This window comes from Denticeps clupeoides, chromosome 16 (assembly GCF_900700375.1).
Source record: "Denticeps clupeoides chromosome 16, fDenClu1.1, whole genome shotgun sequence".
In the NCBI taxonomy this organism is placed as follows: domain Eukaryota; kingdom Metazoa; phylum Chordata; class Actinopteri; order Clupeiformes; family Denticipitidae; genus Denticeps; species Denticeps clupeoides.
Window position 1 is genome coordinate 13,324,224 of NC_041722.1, and position 27,667 is coordinate 13,351,890.

General features: G+C 43.4%; 1 protein-coding gene across 1 annotated transcript in view; it reads left to right on the forward strand.

Annotated features, from left to right (window-relative positions):
• Window positions 1-14,217: 14,217 nt before the first annotated feature.
• The window catches only part of LOC114766322 (A disintegrin and metalloproteinase with thrombospondin motifs 17-like), a 68,305-nt gene continuing 54,855 nt past the window's right edge, over window positions 14,218-27,667 (forward strand). The window contains 4 exon segments of the mRNA XM_028957028.1: window positions 14,218-14,370; window positions 15,189-15,550; window positions 19,469-19,634; window positions 26,419-26,591. Of these exon segments, the coding sequence (XP_028812861.1) occupies window positions 14,298-14,370; window positions 15,189-15,550; window positions 19,469-19,634; window positions 26,419-26,591 (774 nt within the window). The 5' untranslated portion in view covers window positions 14,218-14,297.

Genomic DNA, 27,667 nt, shown 5'->3' on the forward strand with positions numbered 1-27,667 from the left:
ATTTTCCTCTTATGTTTCTGGTATTTCATGTGTCTGTAGTTTTTTGTGGAAATGTGCAGGTATACAGTATGTCCTTTTAATATACAGATTTTGCAACCGCTTTACTAGAAATCCTCTATACATTTCCACAGAAAACTACAACAAGAGGAAAATGAAAACTGGAAAACCCTGCTATACACATCAAATAAACAAAGATCCTAAGATTTTCCTACCTTTCAAATGCCGATTACCTAGAAACCAATCGTAGTTTTAATGGGACTTCATCTGTACAGGAGCCAAGCTGAGATTCTAAAACCAGAGCACATCTTCAGACAGGCGCAACAAAACCTTCTAAAACTAACACCGATAAAGAACATACCTCTGAGTGCCTAAACAGCCGTTGCACAGGACAAACCACACTATCAGTGGTGAGCCAACCATCCCGGAAGAGGCGTGGTCAAAGGAGACGTACGCCATTACTTCGCCTGCCCATATATGTGTGTGCTTCCACCCCAGAACCAACCATCCAATCAAACAAATGGATTAATAATGGGCAATCGATTCATCACACAAGCAACTACACCCCCCGTAAAGCTAAGTGGGCCATCTTCTTTGAACAGTTTAACTTCACCCTATTTTACCGACCTAGCTCCCAAAACGCTAAATCTGATGCCTTTTCCCAACAGCACGCCTCTGAAACCAGTCCATCTGATCTGGCACCCATCCTCCCTGCCAGCTGCATCATTGGCTTGCTCCAGTGGTCTCTTGAACCACCCTGTTGCACTGCTTGGTCTCCCATTTTCTGCCACAACTGCCGACCTGATTCTTCAACATGTCGTTTGCTTCCACAGGTTCCCCCAGGACATCGTCTCTGAACGAGGACCCTAATTTGTCTCAGCTCACAAAAACAAAGCCCAGGTGGACAGAGCCAACCAACAGCTGGGACGATACATGCGGTGCTTTGAGTTGACCATCAACGCACTTGGCCTCATTATCTCCTCTGAGTGGAGTTGGCCAAAAATCTGCAGTTCTCTTCTGCCACGGGATTCAGCCCATTCGAGACCTGCTATGGATATCAACCTACCATCTTCACCAACCAGGTGCCCGTGGAGGCCCCCGTTCGCCCGTAGGTTGATCCGTGGGTAAAGACGCGCCTGAGGAAAGCACAATCTGCACTGCTAACTTACACCCATCACACCTAAACCTAAATCCACGGCAATTGTGCTAAATTTTAAGTGGATCAGCGTGTGTGGCTCTCCACTCAACATCTTCACCTTTGGACAGAGTCACACAAGCTGTCCCCTTGCTTTGTCTGGCCATTCCGGATCCTGATTTGCCTGAACTCTGTCACCTACCGTGTTCAATTTCCAACTACCATCCAGGCTCATCCCGTGTTCCACCTCAGTCAGCTCAAGCCCTTCTTCACTCCACAATCCGATAAAGCGGATTGGACTTCCATCGGCAGGGTCTGGGAGTCCTATACATGGTGCTTTGGGCAGTATACAGGCCCATAGAACGTTCCTGGATCCCCAGTCATTACATGCTTGATTCCTTTCTAGTGACTGAGCAATGGCGGCATTATACCTCCACTCCGGGGCCATCGGCGGTTGGCCCTGTCGGAGTGGTATTGTCAAGTAATTTGATTCGTGTGACCGGGAGCAACGCGGAAATGAGCCAATGTGATTCCTTATAATAGAAAAGATGGTCGTCATCCTTTGCTCAGTCACAATTGCTGTTTCCTGTTGTCTCTCCCCTTCCTGTTCCCTGCATTCTTGTTCTGCCCTGTTTTTTTCTTGTCGTTTTCACATGAACGTCAACATACATAGATTTTGCGACTCTCTCTGGTTCTGGTTCTTAGATCAATACGGTTTGCCAACCTCCTTGCGCCTCTCTGCAGTGTGGTTTTTCATCTCTACCTACACAAGCTCATTTCCCTGTACTGCCTCTTTGTCGCGACACAAAATCTTTTTGAATACCTAATGGCCATTATTATTGATGCCCTCAAGGGTGTACCCAGAGGGTGTCTCATAAGCAGCTGGACAAATAGTTATTATATGTTCTTTAAAGCAGGTTTTGTATGTGGTCTCAGTTTCCATCGGCATTGAATAATCACACATTTAGTTGATGGGCTGCAAGATCATATCAGGCCGCTTGAACCCTATGTTGGGTTTGTATGTAGATTCATATACAGTATCAAAGGTTCCTTTGTCACCAATGTAATAAGGTGACTGGGGTTTAATTTTGCACCTGTGATGCCCACATTGGCATATTTAACAAATACATGAAGTCATTTTCAAATGTATTTTCTTATTAAAATTATTATATAAATAAGTTACATTAAACTTGTTTGTTCTTTAATCGAAGCCCTTGTTCTACAATATAAATCTTTAATAGCCATCTCGGGCTAATGTAAATTCAACATGGAATAAAAAATGTGGGATCCCAATTAAAGAAGTATGCAAAGGAGTTGGTTAGTATTGCCCTTTTTGACTAAATGAAAATGAATCGGTTTACAAACTATAACATCCAGCAGCATCTGAATGAGTAGACAAATAATGAGAGGAAATGAGACATTTTGGAGTGGGACAGACAACAGATCAGGCTTAATTTCCAAAGAGCAGAGTTGAGGTGAAGCCTTTGACATTAGATTTGGGAGTCATAGATTATGGATCCAAGGGTGCTGTGGAACCTCTCGGCGACACCATTACCCATGGGGTGATATGGTTAGGCCTTGAGGAATAAAATTTTTGCTAGACAATAAATTTTCGCAGGAATTATTGCGATAACACAATGGCACTATCCTCACAATGGCACCATCCATCCCTTCACATCACCGGCCGCAGCAAGGTTCTTTTTTTGTATCCAAGATAGATAGGGGGATAGATTAAGTAGCCTTGCAACAACTTCCATGGCTTTAATAAAATGACTGTCTAGAACCGGACACCTCTGCTGCTTACCAATACCGCCCTTGACGCCTTCTCGGGTGCTGCTTGTTTTACCACACTGGATCTCCGCTCTGCTTACAAAGTTTTTTGCATGAGCGACGAATGGAAAACTGGCTTCATCACACTTACCGGACACTTTGAATCCCTGGTTATCCCGCTTGGGTTGTGCAACGCACGCACCGTCTTCCAGCAGTTCATTAATAACACTGTTTGTGACATGTTAGGACGGTGGGTGTACGCCTACCTGGACGACATTCTCATCTATCCACCAACCTTCCAAGCTCACATCCAACTTTTGAGAGCAGTTCTGAAGAGATTGCTCGCCCACCGACCGTATTGTAAGTTGGAAAAATGCGCTTTTCACCAGGGCTTCACCACATTCCTGGGGTTCACCATCTCGCCCCAGGGTGTGGCCATGGAGCTCCAGAAGCTGGAAGCAGTGGCGTCATGGGCCCTACCCACGTTGTTGAAAAAGCTGCAACAGTTTCTCAGGTTTACGAATTTCTATTGCCGCTTTATTCGTGGCTACAGTGCAGTCGGGGCCCCTCAGTGCTATCACGAAGCCCAATGCCGTCCCTTTCTCATCACTCCACGCCTCCAAATCCTTGCATCACCATTACATCTGTCCTTCAACACCCGGATCCAGCATTTCCACCACTGTCAGTGGACGCGCGTCAGATGTGAGTGTTGGCGCTGTCCTGTCTCAACACGTTCCGGATCAGAAACTGCTCCTGTGTTGCTTTTTTTCAAGTAAGTTTACTCCGGACAGCATCAACACCCACATCTAACGCGCGTCCACTGAAAGTGCTGGAAGTTACGGGGTGGGGAGCCATGAACTGCTAGAAGTCAAGTGGGCGCCCGAGGAGTGGCGGCACTGGCTACATTCGTGACTACAGTGCAGTCACAGCGCCCCTCTCACAAAGCCATCTGCTGTCTCTTCTTCATGACTACTGCTGCCATCCATGCCTTCAAATCCTTGTGTCACCGCTTTACTACTGCATCTGTCCTTCAACACTCGGATCCAGCACTTCCAGCACTTTGAGTGGACGCAAGTCAGATGCGGGCGTTGGCGCTGTTTTGTCACAACGCGGTCCGGAAACTGTGCCCGTACTGCTTTTTTTCACATAAGTTCTCTTCGACACAGCCGTGTTACGGCGTGGTGGACCGTGAATGCTAGCAGTCAAGTGGGTGCCCGAGGAGTGGCGGCACTGGTTACAGTGCTGCGACACTACCTTTCTGGTCAGGACCAATCATCAAAACCTCATCACCATCCACCAAAATGTCGCAGAACTGAGCAGGAGCATGGGTAAATAGGAAATTATGCCATCTAAGGAAATTTTACCCAAAGGACTCTACCATGAACTCAAAACGGAAAAACGTGTGCACATCATCAGGCACACATGTTTCACATTCCAAAACCCAAAATGTCAAATAATAATCACCCGCCAAAATAGACCACTTGGCTTACAAAATGGCTCCTCATGAAAAAAAAAAAAAAAATTTTAAGATGTGATAGACAAAAAAGAAAAAAGAAAAGTCAAATTAGACAGACACACAAAATAGAAAAAACAATAATTCACTCAAACAGATTCAGTGGTCCAAACAAACCACACAAAATCAACATAACAAAACCAAAACACAAAATACCAAATGATTGCAACTTAAATAATCTAAACAAAACAGTACAAAACAGTAGCGCCAGACACGTGCATAAAAATGATGCGGTTGGGGCAAGGCTTGAACCTTGGAAAAGTTCAGCACAGGCCTCACCTCCAACACTATACAGTATGGCACCCTCAGTGGCATAGTCTACAGCACGCGTTCCCTAGAGAAAGAGGCTGTACACACCGCCAGCAAGTAAGCTTGGTCAGCCTGCAAAAAAACATTAAAAAGAATAAACAATAAAACCCGACATAATGTACATTAACCAAAACATTATAAACACTAGGCTTCCTACCTTATACCAGCTAGTGGAGTGGAGGAACATAGTCTCAAATGATGGGATCCTGGCTATAACTGAACACACACACACTAAAACCAGACACATGCAGCCACACATGAAATACCAAAAAAAGAAGAGGAAAATTTTCGTCTTTTGAAATTTTCTGGTATTTCATGTGTCTTTGTACTTTTCTGTGGAAATGTACAGGTATACAGCCGCACTGGCGGCTTCAGGCCCGGGGCAAAGCATGGCTCATCCGTGGGGGACCGGCATCGTGTCCACCGTCCACAGCGCCTGTCAGTCTCCGGCTTGCCCCGCTGGGAAGTTCACCACCCTCCTCATCTCGGTTAGCGCCAGGAGCACCTGAACTGCCTGACGGGTCTCCTCGACCCCACGGTATCTTTCGTAGGCCGCCAAGGTCTGGTCGCACGAATTCGCCCGTACTCCCTGCCTCCGAAATCGCCAGGGGGGACATGGACAGCGCGACAGATCCTCTCGACCCCACGGTAGCTTTCGTAGGCCACCGAGAGTGTCACGCGGAATCTTGGAACACCACCAGACAGGGGACTATGGGGCAGGCATCCTCAACCGTCCGGAAAATCAGTCCTGACCCTACGGAACATGAAGCCAACTCTGGCCATGGACAAGGGTGCTGGCGGTGTCATCCTGACGAACCACGGCTCCCTGCGTCCATATATGGTCAGGTCATTCTGTCACGATGGTTTGGACATGGCGAGGAAGCAGGACGCATACGCACGACGGAACAGAACAGGGGTTGAATGCATCATAGACAAGACAGGGGACCATCGCCACGCAATGACCTGACAGCGAACAGACAGGAACAGGATAACTTTATACAATTCTATAATTATGCACAGGTGAACACGATCAGGGAACATTACACGAGACTAACATGAAACTCCGGCCCAAACTCCGGACCCGGAGTCACCCCTGCCGGACCGGATCATGACAACATCAAATAAACAAAGATCCTAAGATTTCCTACCTTTCAAATGCTGATTACCTAGAAACCAATCGTAGTTTTAATGGGACTTTATCTGTACAGCAGCCAAGCTGAGATTGTAAAACCAAAGCACACCGTCAGACAGGCACAACGAAACCTTCTAAAATTAACCCCGTAAAAGAACATACCTCTGAGTGCCTAAACAGCCGTTGCACAGGACAAACCACGCTACCAGTGATGAGCCAACTGTCCCGGAAGAGGCAGGGTTAAAGGAGACGTACACAGATTTACTTTGTCTGCCCATATTATTGCATGCAATTCAGGCTCATCCTGTGTTCCACGTCAGTCAGCTCAAGCCTTTCTTCACTTTACCTCTTCCCTCACGACAAGGATCCTGCCTACACGGTAAAGCAGATTGGAATTCCATCGCTGGGGTCTGGGAGTCCTATATCTGGTGCTTTGGGTAGTATACATGCCCATAGAATGTTCCTGGATCCACAGTCGTTACATGCTTGATCCGTCTCTGGTGACCGAGTAACGGCGACATACTACCTACAATCCGGGGCCATCGCGGTTGGCCCAGTCGGGAGGGTACTGTCAAGTGATTCCATCCGTGTGACCGAGAGCAACGAGGAAATGAGCCAACACGATTCCTTAAAATAGCCAAGATGGTCGTCATCCTTTGCTCAGTCAAAATTGCTGTTTCCTGTTGTTTCTCCCCTGCCTGTTCCCTGCATTCTTGTTCTGTCCTGTTTTTTTCTTGTCGTTTTCACACGAACATCAACATTCATAGATATTGCGACTCTCTCTAGTTCTTGTTCATAGATCAATATGATGGAGATTTGTCAACCTCCTTGCGCCTCTCTGCACTGGGGTGCATCTCTAACTACACAAGCTCATTTCCCTGTTCCGCCTTGTTGTCGTGACACTACATCTTTTTGAATACCTAATGGCCATTATTATTGATGCCCTCAAGGGTGTACCCAGAGAGTGTCTCATAAGCAGCTGGACAAATAGTTATTATATGTTCTTTAAAGCAGGTTTTGTATGTGGTCTCAGTTTCCATCGGCTTTGAATAATCACAAATTTAGTTGATAGGTTGCAAGATCATATCAGGCCGCTTGAACCCTATGTTGTCACGTCCATGCGGGCATGACGAGGCAGGTGAACGGAGAGCAGGACGAAGATTGACGAGAATTGAAGGACGCTATCACCTGACATCACGAAACTGGGGTTTAATAGTGAATCACAGGACAGGGGAGACATCCGAGACGTTGACATGGGTGAACACGGAACATAACGTCAAAGACCTGACGGCGAACAGAAACGAACAGGGCAGCTTTATACAATTAACACAGGTGAAAACGATTAGGGAACATTTCACATGACAACAATGACAACAATGACAACCCCATTTCGGACCGGACATATGTTGGGTTTGTATGTAGTTTCATATACAGTAACAAAGGTTCCTTTGTCACCAATGTAATAAGGTGACTGGGGTTTAATTTTGCATCTGTGATGCCCACATTGCCATATTTAACAAATACATGAAGTCATTTTCAAATTTATTTTCTTATTAAAATTCTTTTCTATATATAAGTTACATTAGACTTGTTTGTTCTTTAATCAAAGCCCTTATTCTACAATATAAATCTTTAATAGCCGTTTCGGGCGAATGTAAATTCAACATGGAATAAAAAAATTAAAGAAGTATGCAAAGGAGTTGGTTAGTATTGCCCTTTTTGACTCAAGGAAAATGAATCAGTTTACAAACTATAACATCCAGCAGCATCTGAATGAGTAGACAAATAATGAGAAGAAATGAGACATTTTGGAGTGGGACAGACAACAGATCAAGCTTACTTTCCAAAGAGTAGAGTTGAGGTGAAGCCTTTGACATTAGATTTGGGAGGCATAGTTCTGATTATGGATCCAAGGGTCCTGTGGAACCTCTTGGCGACACCATTACCCATGGGGTTATATGGTTAGGCCTATAACAATAAGACATTTTTGCTAGACGATAAATTGGCCTAGGAGTTATTGCAATAAGCAATCATTGTTGTGAGACCCTTTTCAACTGATGTAATGATAATGGAAGTTTTTTTAACATTCAATACATTTTAATATTCATTTTTAATATTCAAAATAAATAACCAAAACAGCCTAAAAATAAATAAAATGGATTATGTGTCTATTATAAGTGTCTAAACAAAATTGCTTTTAAAATATTAAACATGAGGCTAAGACATGAAAAACTGCCAGTTAAGACCTTTGTAAACAAAAAGTGTTAACTAAAATATATGTCAACAAAAGCCTTTGAAATGCTTGAAATTATACATCAATACACTACAGACACAACTGACAAAAAATATTTTGTGTCATTGTCAAAACATTTGGCCATGATTTTGCACATTCACATGTCTGTCCTGAAGAGGCTTGGAATTCAGGGCTTAGCATGGCAGTGGTTTGCTTCCTAACTTGATGAGCGATCTTACCAAGTGACTAGGAAAGGATCCACCTCTGCCTCACGTAGACTCTCCACTGGTGTCCTTCATGGCAGAGTGCTAGGTCCTCTCCTTTTCTCCCTCTACACGAGATCACTTGGTGAGGTAATTTCCTCATATGGATTATCCTACCACTGCTATGCCGACGACACACAACTCATCTTCTCTTTCCCTCCTTCTGATCTACATGCGGCTTCCAAAATCTCTGCATGTCTAACTGACATCTCATCTTGGATGGCAGCCCATCACCTCAAACTCAATCCCACCAAAACTGAACTAATATTCATTCCAGCATTCTTCACCACATCAAGATCTTGCTATTTACATGGACAACTCACAGCTCTCTCCTTCTACAACAGCCCGCAACCTTGGAGTAACAATAGACAACCAACTCTCCTTCTCAACTCACATTAGCAATCTTTCCCACTCATGTAGATTCCTTCTCTGCAATATCAGACGAATCCGTCCTTATCTGTCAACACAGGCAACCCAGATACTGGTTCAGTCCTCTCACAACTGGATTACTGGAACTCCCTTCTAGCTGGTCTACCTCTGAATGCCATTCGACCTCTACACCTCATACAAAATGCAGCAGCACGACTGATCTTTAACCTTCCCAAATTCTCCCACACCACCCCTCTGCTACGTTCCCTCCACTGGCTCCCAGTAGCTGCACGCATCAGATTCAAAATACTTATGATGGCCTACAAAACATAGAGTAGCACCATCCTACCTCTCAGCCCTTATAACACCCCGCACTGCACCTCGTATACGCCGAGCCTCCAGTACTGCTCGCCTGGTCCCTCCATTTCTGAAGGTAAAAGGAAGACATTCATCTAGACTCTTCTCCGTCTTGGCCCCTCGGTGGTGGAATTAACTTCCCCTCGAGGTCAGAACAGCTCAGTCACTTTCAAACGGCAGCTCAAGACCTTCCTCTTTAGAGAATATTTAGATTAACTTGTAACGTTCTTATTCTCTAACTTATGTACAGAATCTACAACAAAAGTGAATAAAAAGATTGTATTCATCGTTGGGGGTCCTAATGAACCAGAACTGTTCACTTCATCAATGGTAACTTGAAAGCACGTTGTTAGTCGCTCTGGATAAGGGCGTCTGCCAAATGCCTTAAATGTAAATGTAAATATAGAGTTTTGCTGTTAGTTAGCAATTTTGTTAGTTAGCATGTTTATGCAAAGAGTCAATATTTGCAATATTGGCCCTTTTTTTCAAGACCTATGCAATTATCTCTGGCATGCTGTCAATCAACTTCTGGGGCAAATCCTGACTGATGGCATTATAAGCATTATTCATAATCAATGCTTGGAGTTTGTCAGTTTTTGGGTTTTTAGTTTTCCACCCACCTCTTAAGGATTAAATACAAGTTCTCATTTGTATTAAGGGAATTTCCTGGCCATGGACTCAAAAATTCAATGTTTTGTTCTTCAAGATACTTAGTTATCACTTTGGCCTAATTGCATGGTGCTCCATCATGCTGAAAAAGGCATTGTTCTACATCAAACTGTTCATGGGTGGTTTGGGAGAAGTTGCTGTATGAAAATTGTTTTGAGACAGTTTGGCCCTTGCTGATCTTAGGGCCACCTTGTCACTTTTCCTGAGCAGCTTTGAGCTTTGAGCAGCTCATGTACCTCTGCAGTCATCCACAGCTTCTGATTAGATCTTGTGGTGATGGACTTGGAGAATGTGACGTCATCAGTGCATTTGCTGATGTAGCTGTTCACTGATGTCATGTACTCCTCCAAGTTGATGGTGTTGTCTCCGTTGGTTGCAGCCCCCCTAAACATTTGCCAGTCAGTGCACTCAAAACAGTCTTGAAGAGAAGAAATGGCTCCTGCCGGCCAGGTTTTCACCTGCTTTAGAACCGGTTTTGTGCGTCTGACGAGCGGTCTGTATGCTGGAATTAGTCTAATTGGCCGAGATGGGGGGCGCCCGGTATGCACTGGCGAGTTGGTGTATACGAGATCCAGTGTATTATCCTCTCTCGTGGCAAAATTCACATGTTGATGGAATTTAGGGAGAACTGACTTGAGATTTGCATGGTTGAAATCTCCAGCGAGATGTACATTCTGCAGGTCGCTAACAGCTCCATAAAGCATGCAGAGCGCTTCCTTCGCATTAGCGCTGGGTGGAATGTACACTGAGGTGAATTCCCGCGGTAAATAAGAAGGTCTGCATCTCACACTCACAAACTCCACCAGCAATGAACAGTAGCTAGAGACTAGCAAAGAGTTCTGGCACCATTCCGTGTTGATGTAAACACACAGGCCGCCCGTCCAGCTGAGCGGGCAGCGTCCGGAATTCTGTCACTGAGCCACGTGAAAACAAAGATGCAGCAGTCTCTATATTCCCACTGGGTAGTCTGCTCAAGTTTGATGTAATCCAGTTTATTGTCTAGGGAACGGACGTTGGATGAAAGAAGCAACATGACAGCTGGCCGGCTAGGATTAGCATTTAGCCTAGCCAGGATCCCCGACCATTTCCCGCACTTTCGGATTCTGCACTTGTTAAACTTGATAAATAATCCTGTATGTCAGCAGGACAATGAAGCTGGAAAAGGTTTTTCCGATTGTAGACATGGACATCGTTTTCCCCCAATGCCTATGTGTCTTTTTTTGGTGTGCTGAAAAACAAAAGAATACAAAAAACATTATTGTGGAACCGGAGAGGCCGCTGCGAGCTACTGCCGCGCCACCAAGTTGAAGTGAAGTGATTGTCACTTGCACACGGTGCACAAAGTGAAATTACAAGAGCAATCTACCGGTGTAAATGCTCTGTCATGTCATGCCTCTGAATGTACAGGTAACATCAAATGAGTTAAATACAGGGCTAATAATGTTAGAGTCAAATAAACAAGGTCACTGATATTGTAGCTTTGTGCATTTCAGTATGAAATCCCACATCATAATTACGTTGGTTATTATTATTACGGCCTATTCGTTTTAGTGATAACTCAGTGACCAGCTAGGAAAGTTCAGATATCCTATTTAAATTTAGATATTAATTAAGCATTTAGATATTAATTGGGTCAACACAGACAATTGACACATGAAATAATAGGGATTAATACAATTTGGCATTTCTCTTGTTATGGTCTTGTTCTTCTTCTTGCCACTAGAGGGAGGACTTCACCAGCATACACAATTGTCCAGTTTGTTCTCAGTGTGTCCATCCTGTGCTGGACCTAACAGTGCTGGCTCAGAATCTCTCTGTGGTATTCAAGATGCATTCCAATTATGAGCTGAACATAATGTTGTTGCCAATATGCATATATACATCTGGAATCATTTTTTTTGTTTTCAGCCAAATTGCCGGTTGTTTAAATAATTGCATTTGAATCAGACTAGTGTTTAAAAAATGAGACACAATGCGCAGAGGCTTGTGAAAATGTAACAGGAAGTTATTTTTTCTGACTTCTGTCATTTTTTCTTTGAAGATTTTTTTGAAAATTTGATTAATTCCTCATGCACAAAAGACATGAGGTGTGTATGAGTACATCTGAATAAAAAGATAATTTGTTCCACTACATCAAGGCATCAACTGATTAAAACACAGATTAAAACACATTGCTTCTTTGTGCAAATCTATGTGTGGTGATATCTGTTCTATTACGGTAACTGACTAGGCCACCCTGGGCTAGGGACCTAATCATGCTCCTTCTAAAGATGCACAAGTTTGTGCAAATATGAAGCAGAGACCTGAAAAGCACATGCATGTGAATTAAAAATTACATAAAAACTTAACAAAACATGCTCCATAAAATGGTATAAAAATCACACACAAAATAGACACTCCACAAACTTAAGTTTCCATACGTTATCATCTTTACCTATTTGGAACCATCGACAACCAGATGTGTGCATACACATATTCACACACTGAAACACTGATAATCATAAACACCACAAAATCGTAAACCAGAGAAAAATAAAGAAACAAAAGAAAAACACACACACACACACACACTCACACACACAGTATCTTCCACACAAAACAAACCGGGTTTGGGTAAAAAGGAAAACCAAAAACAGCAAATCAAATTAAGGCCTGTGCCAAATCTAAATTAGGGCAAAACGCTAGTACATAAGGGCATCAAGCAACTCTAAATAGGGGGACACAAAGAAAACAATAAAACAAAAAAAACAACAAGAGAACCACTGAAAACGAATGGGGTAGCTGAGAAAATCACAAATGGAGAGAAAAGAAAAAACAAATGAAAACTCCAGCTGGACGTCCACACCAATTCACGCGCCATGCAACCGCAATGGAGAAACTCGGTGGTGACTACTCTCCTTCGCAGAGACACGAGATCCTGACTTCCATGCGCCCAGGACCATCAGACAGTTCCAACGGATTCAAAGCCTGTGCAACTAACCTGTCCTTCCACGCCACACCAGAGCAACTCACGGTTTTTAACAAAGCCTCTATCCAACCCTGCCCTTGATCGCCGCAGCAACACGCACATGTATAGGTGTAGACTAGGGATGTGCGATCCAGTATTTCAAGCGACACGTTTACTTTCAGTTGGAACATGCTACTAAGAGTAGAAGAAAATATTGATACCATTGTGCTGGTATTGATCTGATATTTTGGATCGATCCGCACATCCGTTTCGTAGACACCCCATTGTGTACTACCACATATGGTCAGACACATAATTAGACACTCACAGGTTTACTGCCTTGTAGAGGAAGTTAGAGCAACCCGGTAAAAAAAAAGGGTGGAATCAAAGCCACCAAAATAGGATTAATCCTTTTCTTGACCCACTCTAAAGAACTGAATATGCAGAGGAGGGCCCATTCAAGCCTATGCAGACTCTGCAGGGGATTACACTGGGACAGGTTCTTCTGTTAGAAAAGAGAGCTTAATTTCATTCGAGTCACTTCCTCCCAAAGACCGGCTGTTAACCCTTAACCAGCTGATTCAGACTGCACATTAATCACACACCCAATGCCCACCTTGCCCAGAAAGCAGCAGCCACTAATCTGCCTGGTCACATGACTGCTCTATGCCTGTGCAGAGCTGTTGTGCAACAAGCACATGGCCACATATAAAGTCCAATAAACCCAAAGAAAAGACTTAATTAATGAATAAACAAATTCATTAATCAATCAATGACAGCAAGTGAATAACTGAATCTAAGATGCACATCTATATAGTTATAAATATAATGTTTATTGCCTTAAATTATGAATAATCCAAAACTCAATCCAACATGTTTGTATTTCACAGTACTGGATGTGATCTGGAAAGTCAAGGCACCTGGCACTGTTCACACTTTGCATACTGTTATGTTTGGGAAAGCTGTAATAAAATGCAATTGTTGTTCACAGTTCCCTTGTTCAGACTGGGACCAGCTGTGTGGCGTGCAGACAATGCAATGCAACACACAGACCAGAGCAAAGGGAAGGAAGTGATAAACCTTGTAAAGCTTGTCAAAGCATCAAATAAAGTATCACAAATGCTTGCGCAGAACTGTTTTAAAAAATGCCCTGCCTTTTCAAGAGTATTTATTCACTGATGTTGAATCAATGTAGTGTACATGTAATTACTACTATTACTATTACTACTCTTCCGTCGTCTGAAGTAAAACTAAAACGTTTATTTTTGAAACTCTTCAGCAGGACGTCCACAGACTCAACGCTAGCCGTTCACTGCTCTAAAATTCCTCATTCTTTTCACGGTATTGGGACCACGTGTACGGTTTCAACCCACCGACAAGATTGGCGGCACCGAGGTCCAATCCTGAGGAAGATACATTTTTCCAGGATCCGCCCCGTCCAATCGGCTCGTCCCATGGGCGGGGCTTGCGCCGGCAGGCGTGTCCGCCGCTTCTGGTTTACTTTGCCCGCACTTTCCCAAAGTTTCGCGAAGTTCTCCACAGTCCATACTGGCTTTGCCGGCGCACACGTCCTCCGATCAGGTCCAGCCTGCAGGCCACTATCATGCGCGGCGTCCAGGCGCTTCACCTTCTGGTGTCTGTCCTGCTGCTGAGTAACGGACTGAGGACACTGACAGGTAAGGGCTGATGCCAACCAAACACCTGCATCTTTTACAGGACTCTGTCATTTCTATAATACTTCTATAAAAGTGCATGCGTTGTTATATATATATTGTCATGTCAAATGCATGAATAAATGCATATCAAAACAGCTGAACGTGATCATTTGCCAATAAAACCCTCCATGCACGTTTTGGTAATCTATTTCATATTATGAATTAGTTTCCCCAGTCATTCTCATAGGCAGTGGACAGCCAACACAATGTGTGGCATGCTGTTTCAATAACAGTGGTGGCCTAGCGGTTAAGGAAGCGACCCCGTAATCAGAAGGTTGCTGTTTCGAATGCTGATCCGCCAAGGTGTCACTGAGGTGCCACTGAGCAAAGCACCGTCCCCACACACTGTTTCCCGGGCGCCTGTACTCAGGGTGATGGGATAATTGCAGAGGACAAATTTCACCGTGTGCAACATGTGCTGTGCTTCCCTTTAAAGTAAAGGGAACCAGTGTCATTTAAAGGGGGACATGTCCCTGTAAAAGCTGCAAAGAAGAGCATGCACTGCATTTATTCTCCTGAAAGTCAACAATCACCTTAAAATCAATCATTATTAGTTGAATTTTGAATGAATTTTCAAAAATAGAAACATCATTGTATTTGCATGCTGCATGCTTTGTAACAATTGAGATGCTGATTTTGACTAGCATGGTCATGTTGGTGGGATCAGACTCATGTAACATTATGTAATAATATGATTCTTTTTATTTGGTGAATCACTGTTATTAATGTTGGAATAGTGTCTTCACATCATTCTGCTTTTCCTCATTTTGTCTTCTCAGCACATGCCAAGCATGAGACAGATCTGGTGGTCCCCTATGAGTTAAACAGCAAGGATGTTCACCTGCTACAGGAAGCCCTTGGGCAGAGAAGGCGCCGAAGCCAGCGCTCCCTCCCACTTCCAAATCCAGCCAGTCAGCGGGACAGCTTATTCCTCTCCCTGCCCGCGTTCGGAGAAGAGCTGTACTTACAGCTTCAAAGAGACGACTCGTTTATTTCTGAAGGCTTTGTCATTGAGCAGAGGGGGGATGAAGCGAGCACGCTGCTCACGAACTCCTTGAAGACTCGGCAGCGCTGCTTCTACACTGGATCAGTGCTCAATCACACCGACTCTTTCGTCTCACTGAGCACCTGTGGTGGTCTGGTAATGCTGTTTCGGTCCCATGATATGCACTGTCACTTCTGTTCAACTCTTTTTGCGTGCCTAGCGTTGTGTACCTTTTAAACATGCACACATGTGGAATCACACACATTGTTTTATGCGGGGACCTAATATCTATATTACAGGAAATGTGTGTTGCTCAGATGTGAAAGGAATTCTATGTAATAAGACTAAACTGTTCATAAACCTAAAGCAAACCTCTTATCATCATAGATATAAGCACTAGACTGTCTACGTTAGCGATGCGTCAACACTGCCACCATCTTGGGACAGGGTAGCACTCCTTTTAAATGAACGAGCATCCATCAGGCCCATGGTGGAATACAGAATTAAAGAACTATAAACCGGCAAATTTGAGGAGCAATTTCTATTGCCTTGGTTCGTTTCAAATGTCAGCCATGTATTTATGCCTGAGCAGTGAATAAAATGATAAGAGAAGCAGTTTTTGTTAACATAGCACAATGTTATGGTCAAAATGTAATCTACATGTAGGTATTTGTTCATTCGGTATAAACTTAAAGTTCACTACATGCAGAAAAATGCAAATACAAAGACCACAAAAAAGGCCAGCAATGTTAACCTAATACTAACACTGCCAATCTTTATGATAAGCCCTGTAGCCTTTTCCGCTTCCAATACTTTAATATTTACACTTTTATCCAAAGCAACAGGAAACTGAATAGATTTGTAGAGAACTATATGCAATGTACATGCAAGGAACAAGGAAAATACTTCATCTTTCATATTAAATATAAAAATAAACGTCTTTACATTTACCTGCTTATTTGGAAAAAATAGGTCCATAAACAGAGGCATTTTGTACAGATTTCTCAGGAACTATAGACAATGACAGGTGCAGAACAGAAGCTGTGCCTTTTCTATGGGGTGGAGGTGAGAAGACAGATGCTCTGGTCTTTAACATAAGTAACGTAATTTGTCGAAGACAAAATTTTACATACAAGACGAAAAAAATAAAATCAAATAGTCATGCATCGACTATTCATTCGTTCATTATTACAGCCGTATGAGATGCAAAAGACTGGCATCTTTGCTTGTACTGTCAGAGAAGCGTGGTTGAATGAGTGTGGAACCCCGTCCAAATATGCTGAGAGGCTGAATGCGACATCTAGTGTATATATCTATCTGCAATCATGAGCAAATGTTAGCACTTTCCTTAAAAAATGTCAAGGTCTGTTCCATGCAAAGATGCAGAAAGATAAAACTGCTTTTATTCACAGGATTGTGCACCACTTTTGCAGAGGATGTCACTGGTGTTTTGTAAGGGCTAGTGGTGGAGCTGAATGTCCCCTCTGCTCCCATTCTGAGAGAGAGAGTGTTGTGTGTCTGCTGGCCCGTCTCCCTGCACATTGTCTGGGGCGGCCTCCTCCCAAACAGGCAGCCGGTTGAAAAGGCATGAGAAGCACTATTGTGACATGTCGGCAAGCAGCTGATTTTTGTTGGGCCGTGGGAGGGGTTCCTCAGCCCTGCCTCCCTCCGTTGCCCAAATATAGTGTGGATGATTAGGCAATAGGACAGCCAGACATTCCTTGTCTCACTGTCTGTTGTGTGTTAGGATTCCTGACGCGTGTATGTATATGTCTCCACATCACAAACTTTTAAATACTTGTTCCCCATTGGTGCGTTTACCAAGGGAATCAGTAGATCGGTTTGAAATGAAATTATTGCCTGTTTTTCCACCTCTGCCAGGCATCTTTCTCCCAAGGTCTGAGATGGACATCCAGTTTGCCTCTGGTAGATGAGGTCATGATCGGTCTAAAGGCTATATCCACTGGGTCAAGGTCCTGGCACCTGTGGTGGAATTGGGTGCCCGGACATGGAAATTGGTCACTTTTTAAGCTGAACGCCCAATGTTCAGCATCATACAGTGGCAGCCCATGGCCACAGTTCAGTTCAAACAAAGCTGAATGAGGCCAGTCTGGTTGCATCAGTGTTCGTGGACATTTTTACGAGAGCACACAACAAAGTGCTTCTTAATTGCATGGCTTTGGGAGCCATGATAGCTTCTGCTTTAATAGCCAGGACAATCTGAGGTGTGACATCATCCTACTGTTGCTCCATTTGTTCCAAGGCGATTTCAGTGACCATAGCTACCAGATGCAATAAACATTGTCTTCAAATTAGTACTATACATCTTACCTGGATTTTTTATAGAGCCTGCATAGCAACTTTTCAGTTAACTTTGTTATTCTAAATGCATCCCAATCATGGGGACAGAACATGTGGTCTTACTAAGCAGTTCCAATTGTTTTTCAATTTCAACAATTGAAAGTTGCTTTTTTTCCATCACCAGCAGCCTTTTTTCCAATTTGACCAATAAGCATAATCTCTAAGGAGTTTCCCCAGTCATAGAATAGCAATTCTCAATCGAGAATAAGCAAAAGGCTAAACACAGAGTTAAAAAATAACAGTTGGAGACTTTAAAACTAAAATAATTAGAAATATTGTAACAAATATATAAAATAAATAAAATTTGTATGACACCTTTAGGTGCCAAATGAAATAGGTAGGTCTTAAGCAACTATTCTACTGAAAATATGTTCTGCTACTACAAATAGACATTCAAAAAGACCTGCAAAATCCTGGAGGGACTGACTAAGATCATTGTGAGAAGGACCAGAGACTAGATCAGGTTGATTCCTTTCTGTCGACAAGTGGTTACAATGATCTTAGCCCTACGAATGTTTCAGGAAAACTGGGCAGGATCCGTAAGTACGTGAGTGGAATAATGGTTTCTGCAGGAGTCTAGTGTTCTCCATTCACCATCTATCTAATGATTATTCATGGGGTGGAAACAGATATCTGGGCGGTGCGTTGGTCTCTCTAGACCCCCTCACATGCACTGGAGGTCTGCAGCATGCGGTCAGCATGCCTGGCTCTGATAACGTGCTGGAATAGCAGTTGGTAAATGTATTTAATTTGATTTCCGGTCCAAATGCTTGTCTTCAGGCTTGGCTTGGAGCTTTGTTTCTGTGGCTGTTACATTCTTATCTTCTCCTTCAACAGTGCCTGCTGATCAATACTGCATTGTTAAGATAGAGTTACTTTATTATGGTGGTTTCACCTGAATAATATTCAATTCAAGTTTCATCTTAAATAATATTTTTATCTTCAGAATAGCTTCCCTTTAAAAAAGCTACTGCAGATAAAGTAGCTTTAGAACCCTTTTCCCTGGTTATGATAATTCCATGAAGCTGAGCACAATGGGATGGCCACCGAGGGACAATAAAATTAGAACATGGGAAATATCCCCAGTGTATCATTTTTAGTTAACTGGATGTTCCATTCAGCAAGACACAATTACTCTACTGCCATTTAACTGGCCCTGTGGATCTATGGATTTTGCCCATGCATGTTGGGACAAAAGGGAACGTGTCTTGTCCTGACATTTTGTCTGCACTTGGACTAAGGTGGCCACTTTTACTTCCCATCTCTTTTGTGAAGGATGCCACCTCCAACCCAAGCCTTTGTCATTAGTTTGATTTGACGGTTCTGAGGGCCTGCGGTTGCAGCAACATTGAAGCCCCAGTCTGATTGGATGCTGTTTGAGCAATTCTTTGGTCCCTGGGAATTATTTGTTTTGCTATTAATTATTCCCAATGTCTGCTTTCTGCCTTTGAAACAATGTCTGCTTTGCCTCTCAGTATGTTAAAGAGAGTATCACAAAAATGGACAATATTATTTACGTTTCTCTGGAGACTTAAAAGGGAAACGTCTCACACTATGTTGTCTGTGTGAGACGACCAAAGAGCAGAGCGAGTAATTTACTTTGTCTGATAGAGCTTGCTTGTTTTGCTGTAAACATTAAAGAATCACCGTCTGATTTATGTTCATGAAAGCTTTGAATTTCATTGTTTGGGTGTCTCTTGTCTCTCTGTTCAGACAGGACTGGTGCAGACAGGAGATGACAGTTTGTTTATTGAACCGGTCCACGCTGCCGAAGACTCCTTCTCTGGGGTGGAACACAAGGTCACACGGCGCAAACGATTGACCAAAGGCCGTGACGCTTCTGCTGACAGTCATACAGAGTTCTGCGGACTTCTGCAAGGTGAGCCCCTGACCCCTGTCACAGCGATGATGAATAAGATCCTGTTGACCTTCCCAGATCGTTTTAGGTAAGCTGAGCATTGTGGCTAGTCATGGGGTCATGAAGGGTCAGCTTTTCCAACCTTCTGTCTGCCCACGTCCTGCCATATTACATGACTTAAAAAGCCATTTCACACATCGTAAAAATGAATGTGATGGTTCGAATCTGTTACTCCCACCTGTCTTAAGTGACATTAAACCCCAGGACACTTCCACCTCTGATCTTCTGCATGGGGAATTTAAGAGTTACTGACTCCGGTTGTTTCTGCCTAGTGAGTGAAGATTACTTTAGAAAATTCATAGATGTAAAACAACCTAATTCTTATATTTTGGTTTCCTTGTCCATTAATACCTTAAATTATGATCCATGGGCTGGAAATTATCCGCCCTTTTGTGATGTATTACTTCTGACCTGAGTGGGTTATCAGCCATGCTTATTGGTTTGAAAACTGACAACTTAGCCTACATGACACTTTAACAAATTTTAATAATTTTTAGTTTAAAGTCAAAGATGAATTGTAAATGATTTGTTTATCATGTGTTTTTAACGCACAATGAAAAAATAAAAGAAAAAAGTGCAGAGAATTATTATCAGATCTGATAAATGGGCAAAAGTGATTTATTACAAAACACAAGAGAAGAAGCACGAGGGTCACAAACAGAAAACAGGAAAAGACTACAACAAACCCGCATACATGTGTTAAACTGAGGGGAACAAAAGCAACAAACTTAGGCAAGGCAGGTGTCCACATTAATGCAGCAGCCATGTTCTGGTGGCTGCTCTGTCTATTTGAACAGGTTGTAATTGACCCGTTGCCTCAGTTCGGAGCAATAAGGACCTATTCATCATGCACAGGTGGGCCTACTGTGTGCGGCCAGCCACTAGACTTCACAATTAGGCACACATTTTGACACGAATATATACATTTAAAAGGACAACTGCAAACACTATCATTAATTGGAATTAATGTTGTTTACTGCAAGGCTACTGATGGACTCTTGCTCACCTAAGGAAAAGTTTGGGGATCACTGATCCAGGGTATCGTTTTAGCAGAGCAAGTAACAGACCAAACAAGATGTCATGTTTGCTCTTGTCACATCAAAATTCTAAAATATTTGAGTGATTGTCATTGTGAAGCACAACAAGCACAACACATGGTAACTCAGTGAAATGTGTCCTCTGCATTTAACCATCACCCTTAGTTAGAAATGAGAAATGAAAGGCAATAACTCACAAGCAGGAAGAAAACTGTGGAAACCATTTAATGATGAGGCTACACTTAATCTCAGGTCTCATTTAATCTCGGGTCACAGCCTTTAAAAAAGAAAAGACGCCACTGTACGATGTTGCACACTTCTTTGTTTGCTGTGTTTACTTGTTTGAGCTAAAATTACAAATGTGGTTAATTGTATAAAAAATGTATATGATTGAGATGACTGGAGAACAGTGATTATGCCGGCAAAACTCTCTGTATTTGATTCCGGTGTTAGTGTGTAACTTGACCATCGTGTAAGGCCGGCATAGTTTGCACTTTGAAAACTTTATTTGATGTTATGCCACCTGTGTAACCCCAGCCTCTGCTGGATCCTCCTATCCAAGCTGTATAAATATCAGTGAGAAAAGACGTCTCTTACGTTAATAATGTTGCATTTACTTCCCAGACCTTTAGTGTCTTTTTGCCAAGATTACAAATAGAAGAATTCACATTATGTGGTTTGGCCTTCCTTCTTTTGTGCGTGGAGGCCTGTTTTTTGCTTCTCTTGCTTGAACAACAATGAATATCTGAACATTAGGAACCAATAAATTTTGTCTCTTTTTTTTTTGTAAATTGGAAGTGTATTTCATAATGAGCTTTGGACGCTCATATTAAGCACCAAACAACTTAAGAGTACATTTTTTGAGAGGGTGTTTGAGAGAGAATGGGCCAAGTAAAATGCAGTCCATCCACAAGGCACTGACTGGATCCTTTTCCATTTAAGAGAAATTAAATGTGATTTATTATAGATTTTTTAAACTGCATAATTTCTCTCCTGTGAAGCATTATTAAGCATAATTCTATGGCCCGGAGAATGCACACCAAGATAGCATAAGCTTTGTGCCGAGGAGACCACCAGCACTTTTGACATCCTGTATAAATAAAGTCTTTCCATATGTTCATATCTTAGACTTATGCATTGACTGGGACCTGAGACCTAATTAAAAAAAAAAAGATCAGTAATGCACGGGGTGTATCTTGAAAGAATCCTTTATGAGCAGACTCGGAGGGCGTGTTTGGGTGGCTCCAGTGATCTCAGTGTTCCAGCCTTGGACGATAAAAGACCTCCAGGTGCTTTAGTCATTCAGCAGCACGCCCCGGCACCTGGTCTTTCTGAGCGGGAGGGACCGCGCAAGGTGCCAGATTTGGGGAAATTCTTTCCCCTGCACTCATGTCTGCTGGAGCCTGCAGCAGAGACTGCCAGATCTCCTTTCCCTGACAACCCACTGAAAAGCCTCAATAAGGGGAGAACGCTATATGCCCCCCCAAAAAACCACACTGTCCCAGTGGATGGATACTCACAGAGACAGGCTTTATATCCATTAAACTCTGTGTCCTCAGTAGTTATACCTTTCCCTCCCATTCCCTTACACACATAAAGAGCAGGAGAAGCCACATAGCATGGATGTGTAAATTTGTATTGTGTTACCCTAAAGACTGGGTGGGAAAATTTATAGCAATCAGGACCAGAAAGATGTGTTTCCGTTTTGTTCTTGCAGCTCACGCCCCATCGGAGGAGGCTGAAATACCCCCCGTACAAAGCCTCTTCAGATGGTTGTAGACTCAACCGATATCATTTGCAACTATTACTATTGTTTTTTTTTTTTACAGTGTTGTCCCTTTAAAAAGGGGCAATCGAAAAGTCAAATCTTTTTCATGGTGGAGTTACATTCCCTGTGTGACTGGCGTAGGAGGGTTCAGGTATTCTGATAGCACTGAGGATTAGAAGCCATGGAAAAGTTGCAGAGTCTGAAATGGATCAGAGCGCAGAGGAAATGGGTGTGAAATTGGTTCAACAGACCCGAGCGCAGCAGACCTGGTTTTGGCAGGTGGGCCCCATTCTAGGTCTCCAGGGGGACAGCTGGGGAGAGAAAGAGAGAGACCCTATGTTTATTTGCCATTGACACAGGTCTGTGCTCGGACGTTTCCCAAAAAGTGCATGATCCATCCCTTCAGTCCCTCTCACATATTGACACCGATAATGAGAGAACACTTGTAAAGGAATAGGGAGTTCATTTTGAACCAGACGTGTTGATTAGAACCGGACTGGGCTGCGGTCTGCTTCCGAACAAGGGGGAATCTGAAAAATGTTGGAACCCTCGGAGCCTCTGCAGAAATGACTTCCATTCCCTAGAAGCTCATTGGTTTCACGTCTTGTGTACCACTGGCTTTTGAACATTTTTCCGATGCTTCGGAATTTCGGAGTCTGGCCAATCAGCTTCACTTGCAGCAGAGCAAGGTGCGGCCGACGTGACTTATCATATTTATATTTCCCATCTGGTACAAAACTGACATTTAAAGGATAGGGCACAATTTGTCCCTTGCCTGTCGTCCGGCCTCCTCCCAAGATGACTTTCTGACCACTGAACTAGAGGTCATTTTTAAAAATTATTATTTTTATCATGTATATAATGTTTATCCTTCTTCCTCTGCTTGCCGAATGAAATTCTTAATGCCCTGATGAGAGCATATTAGTGAGGAACGGGCATGTAGTGTGAACCATTGTTTGCCATGGAACACAGGAGGTTTCTGTCTGACCTTGGGGGTCTGTGCAGCCAGGCAGATCTCAGCGGCTGATGTACTTCTGCATCCTTCTAGCAAAACTCTGGCTGAGAGATAAGAGTTTATTATAATCAGTCAGTGTCCTTGCTGTCTTGTGTAGAAAGCAAAGTTAGCTGGTTTTCTTCCCGATTCAATCTAGGGATCTCCATGACTTACATTTTTATGAGCTTGTGGAAGATGTTATGACATATGAAGGAAGGAATATGAAGAAATATGTTGGTTGGTAAAAGGGGCCGGTATGCTCAGTTATGGCTGACAAGCTGCGGTTTCCACTCGTTTTGTCATCTATATTAAAGGGCAGTGTTAGAATCTTCCATTCTTTCTCTTTTCTTCTGTTTTCCTTTCACTGTCCCCCCATTTGTCCTCATTCCCTGATTCACCGTCATACTAAGGTCATATAAAAATCAAAGTGAAGTCAAAGTAAACTTTATTGTCGACTCAGCTGTGTACATGTATACAGTATGGCTAATACTGTATGGGGACAATAAATAATTCTTCCCCAAGTTGTCACATGCACGGTCATTTCCAGGACGAGTTGCTGTGCACCTGAGGCTACAGAATCAGACGTGCGGTTAAAAGGATCCTGAGGACAGCGCTGAAATCGCTTGGGATGGCGTTTTCTGTTTCTGATTCTCTGTGATTTGTTGCCCCTCGGTCTGTGAGACTGAAAAGGTTTGTGACGTATTGTGAAGTCGTAGTCATGTGTCTGATGGCAACTCTTGTTTAAAGCCACGCAGTAGTTAAAGATCAAGACATACTAAGTGTGGTCTAATGTTCTGCTCTCAATCTGCTACATAACACAAGTTAGATGCATGTTATCTACACACCAAATTAATGCTTGTTTGAGCTAAAGATTTGAGTATACCTATACACACTCAATGCCTCTTAACTCTTAACTGTAGTAGAAAAGCCTTCCCAGAACCATTACTCCAGGCTTCTAATGGGTAACAATTATCCCCAACTGAGACCAGTTGGAACCAATAACGAAAGCACAGCATCTCCAGTCAGGCAGTGTGCTGGGAAAACTAGCAAGAAATCAAATAAGTGCCCGTACAGTGCCGGCATACTCACCCTAAGGCTTGCAGCCGCGAGGCAGGGTTCTGCATGCAGGGTTAATTACTCCATTGTAAGTTTGCGGTGTTTATTCATGCGACACATTTACATTTGCATTTCGCATTTCTAAGACACTCATACAAGAAAGTGAGGTGACCCTACAGCACGACCTTAATCGCTGATTTGAGCTGATGCTTAAACTGCAATGTTATGTTATGTCTTATGTTTAATTAATTATATCTTCTTTACATGCTGCTGCAAATCCTTGGGAAAAAAATAATATTAAAAGGTTGTCAATACATTGATGAAGAAGGCCATTGAGCTTCTTCATTCACGCACCCGGTTTCCATTGGGTTCTGTCTGACGCCGCAGTTTCATATATTATGTCATGCATACTGGTCCTCTGTGTTACAGTCCTTTTTTCACTGAGCCCTCCGCCATATGTTCCAGAAGTCAGTGAACAGATGATTCGCTATGTGAGCAGGACATGCTCCGATATACCACCAAGGCGGGAGGGCCTCGGTTGATATAGGGGGATGCATGGCTAACAAAGAGCCACCAGCTGTCTAGTATTATCACTGCACGCTTTGGGATTCTTTTGAGACAAAATAATCTGCCAAAAAAAAAATAACTGTAAGCTAAATTCAGAACCCAGAGGGTACTAACCAAGGCTCGGCTCAAGTGTTTATGGAGAGGAAAATTTAGAAGTCAAAATACCCAAGGTTGCTATTAGGGACGTTTTAATATCAGATTGTAGCAAGCCAACTGCAACACAGTGCAGATATATTGGGTGATCTCTGTTGGGGGTGCGGAGCAAGGAGATCACTGAGTTCATCATGGAAATCAAAACTCATCTCAAAGCTTTTTTAAAAGTCAAAGCTACAAATATGAGACTGCAGAACTCACTGCATTAATCACCACTCAGTGGGCAGCAGGCAGGTGCTTTATGTAAATCTCATCCTTTTGGGACCTGAAAATAAGTAACTGCTGTTGATGGAGGTTTGTTTTTTAACCGGCGGTTTGGCTGTCTGGCATGGAATTATTCTTTAATCGTTCATATGAAACGAAGAGAAATTTGTGGCTGTGAGAGATCTTAGAGAAAAGCCTCGAAAAAGAACCTCGAAAACAGTGCATAAGGTTAAAGGCGCTTAGGGACGGCAGAGAGTAAATGTGGCAACGGTGGCAATTAGTCAAAAAGTGAGAGTGAAGTGATTGTCATTCACCGCAGCACATCCAACGGTGCACACAACAAAATGTGTCCTCTGCATTAAACCCATCACCCTTAGTGAGTATCCCATTGGACGGTGTGTGGGGACGGTGCTTTGTCCAGTGGCATCTTAGTGGCACCTTGGTGGTTCTGGATTTGGACCGGCAACCTCCGATTATGTGTCCGCTTCCTTACCTGCTAGGCCACAACTGCCAACATGTGAAAGGACCCCAGTTCAGAGAAACATTGTGCTGTCTGCTTTGTGCGTCTTTTGTGCTGAAAATGCAATGTGCACATGACCAGTAGGGGCAGTACAGGGATATCACTTAATGAGATGGGAAAAGAAACAAAAAGAAATCTGGAAACCTTTTATACATGAGAGGTGGTAGTAGCCTAGTGGTTAACACACTCGCCTATGAACCAGAAGACCCAGGTTCAAATCCCACTTACTACCATTGTGTCCCTGAATAAGACACTTAACCCTAAGTTGCTCCAGGGGGCGGGGGACTGTCCCTGTAACTACTGATTGTAAGTCGCTCTGGATAAGGGCGTCTGATAAATGCTGTAAATGTAAATGTACACATAAACACGCAGTTCTTATCAGCATCGCTGTGTTTGAAGCCATCTGTCTGCCGGTAACTGATGGACTGTGTCTGCCCCATGCGCAGGTAAAAAGATAGACCGACGGCAGAGGCCAGCGGAGGAGATCCGCGGCCGCAGAAACGCCATCCGTTTGAGTAAAGAGTACACTGTGGAGACACTGGTGGTGGCCGACTTGGACATGGTGCAGTACCATGGGGCAGAGGCCTCTCAGCGTTTTCTTCTCACAGTAATGAACATGGTAAGAATACGCCCCTTCTGGTTAACACCGCTTGTCATTCTTGCATGCATTATTTATGAAAATACAGATGACAGAATATTGAAGAGATTTGTATGTTTTTGTCACGGTCCCTGGGCCACCACCCTGAGGGGACGTGTGGACGGCCAACAGACGCAGGTCGACGTTGTCTATAAATATCGCTCGCTCAACATACTAGTTTCCCCTAAGCTACTGATCGCCCATTTTCTTTAATTGACTATGCCTGAAATGGCCCCAATTCCTGGATTGACCTTGCCAGCTCTTTGTTTGACCCCAATGTTATTATCTAATCGCCTCGGCCCCTACAATGATTCTGAATGCTCCCACTGTATATGCTGCCCGCCGGATTGGACCACTGCCCGCCACCTTTCACATAAAGCAACCCACAGTACAGTAGGAACTGCTTCAAACTGCCCCACAGCAGGTCTGCCCAAACACCCTAAACCCTCCAGCGACTTAACCACGGCTGCTGCTCCACCTCCTGCGACCATGTCTGCTCATGCGCCTTCTGGCCTCACCCCTGACAGTTTCCTTCCCCAATGTTCTGCTGAAATTGACTCCGGTATCAGTTCATGAGAGTATGACTTTTTAAACTCAATGGCCTGTTCAGATTTTATTTGAAACATGAGCGGTTTCTTGTAGCTGTGCCTTCTGGGCACATCGGCACACTGGTAAATTTTAGGCAGCATTTGCCTGACAGACGTCTGAGACACAGAGCCCCGAAGGGCCTTTGGATTTTCACAGTCCGAGATTCTGGCACAATCTTTTATAAAGTGGCCATTCTAGATGTCCCTGTGGATATCTTTGTCTAAGCCGCCCTGGTGAACTTTCACAGTGTGAGTGAGTCTTTATTCATTTTGCGCCTCAGACAGCAGCTGATGTATTAATAGGGTCGTTTCAGGGGATTACTGGCTGTGAAAAATGAGCTAGTCAGGAAAGTTTGAGTTGTTCTGTCTGAGTGCATTTGATTGAGGTGCTCTCTGCCCACTAATCGTCCAGTTGTGATGCTTCTGTATTTTAAATTATTCACAAAATAGACCATGTTCACCCTGTAATCC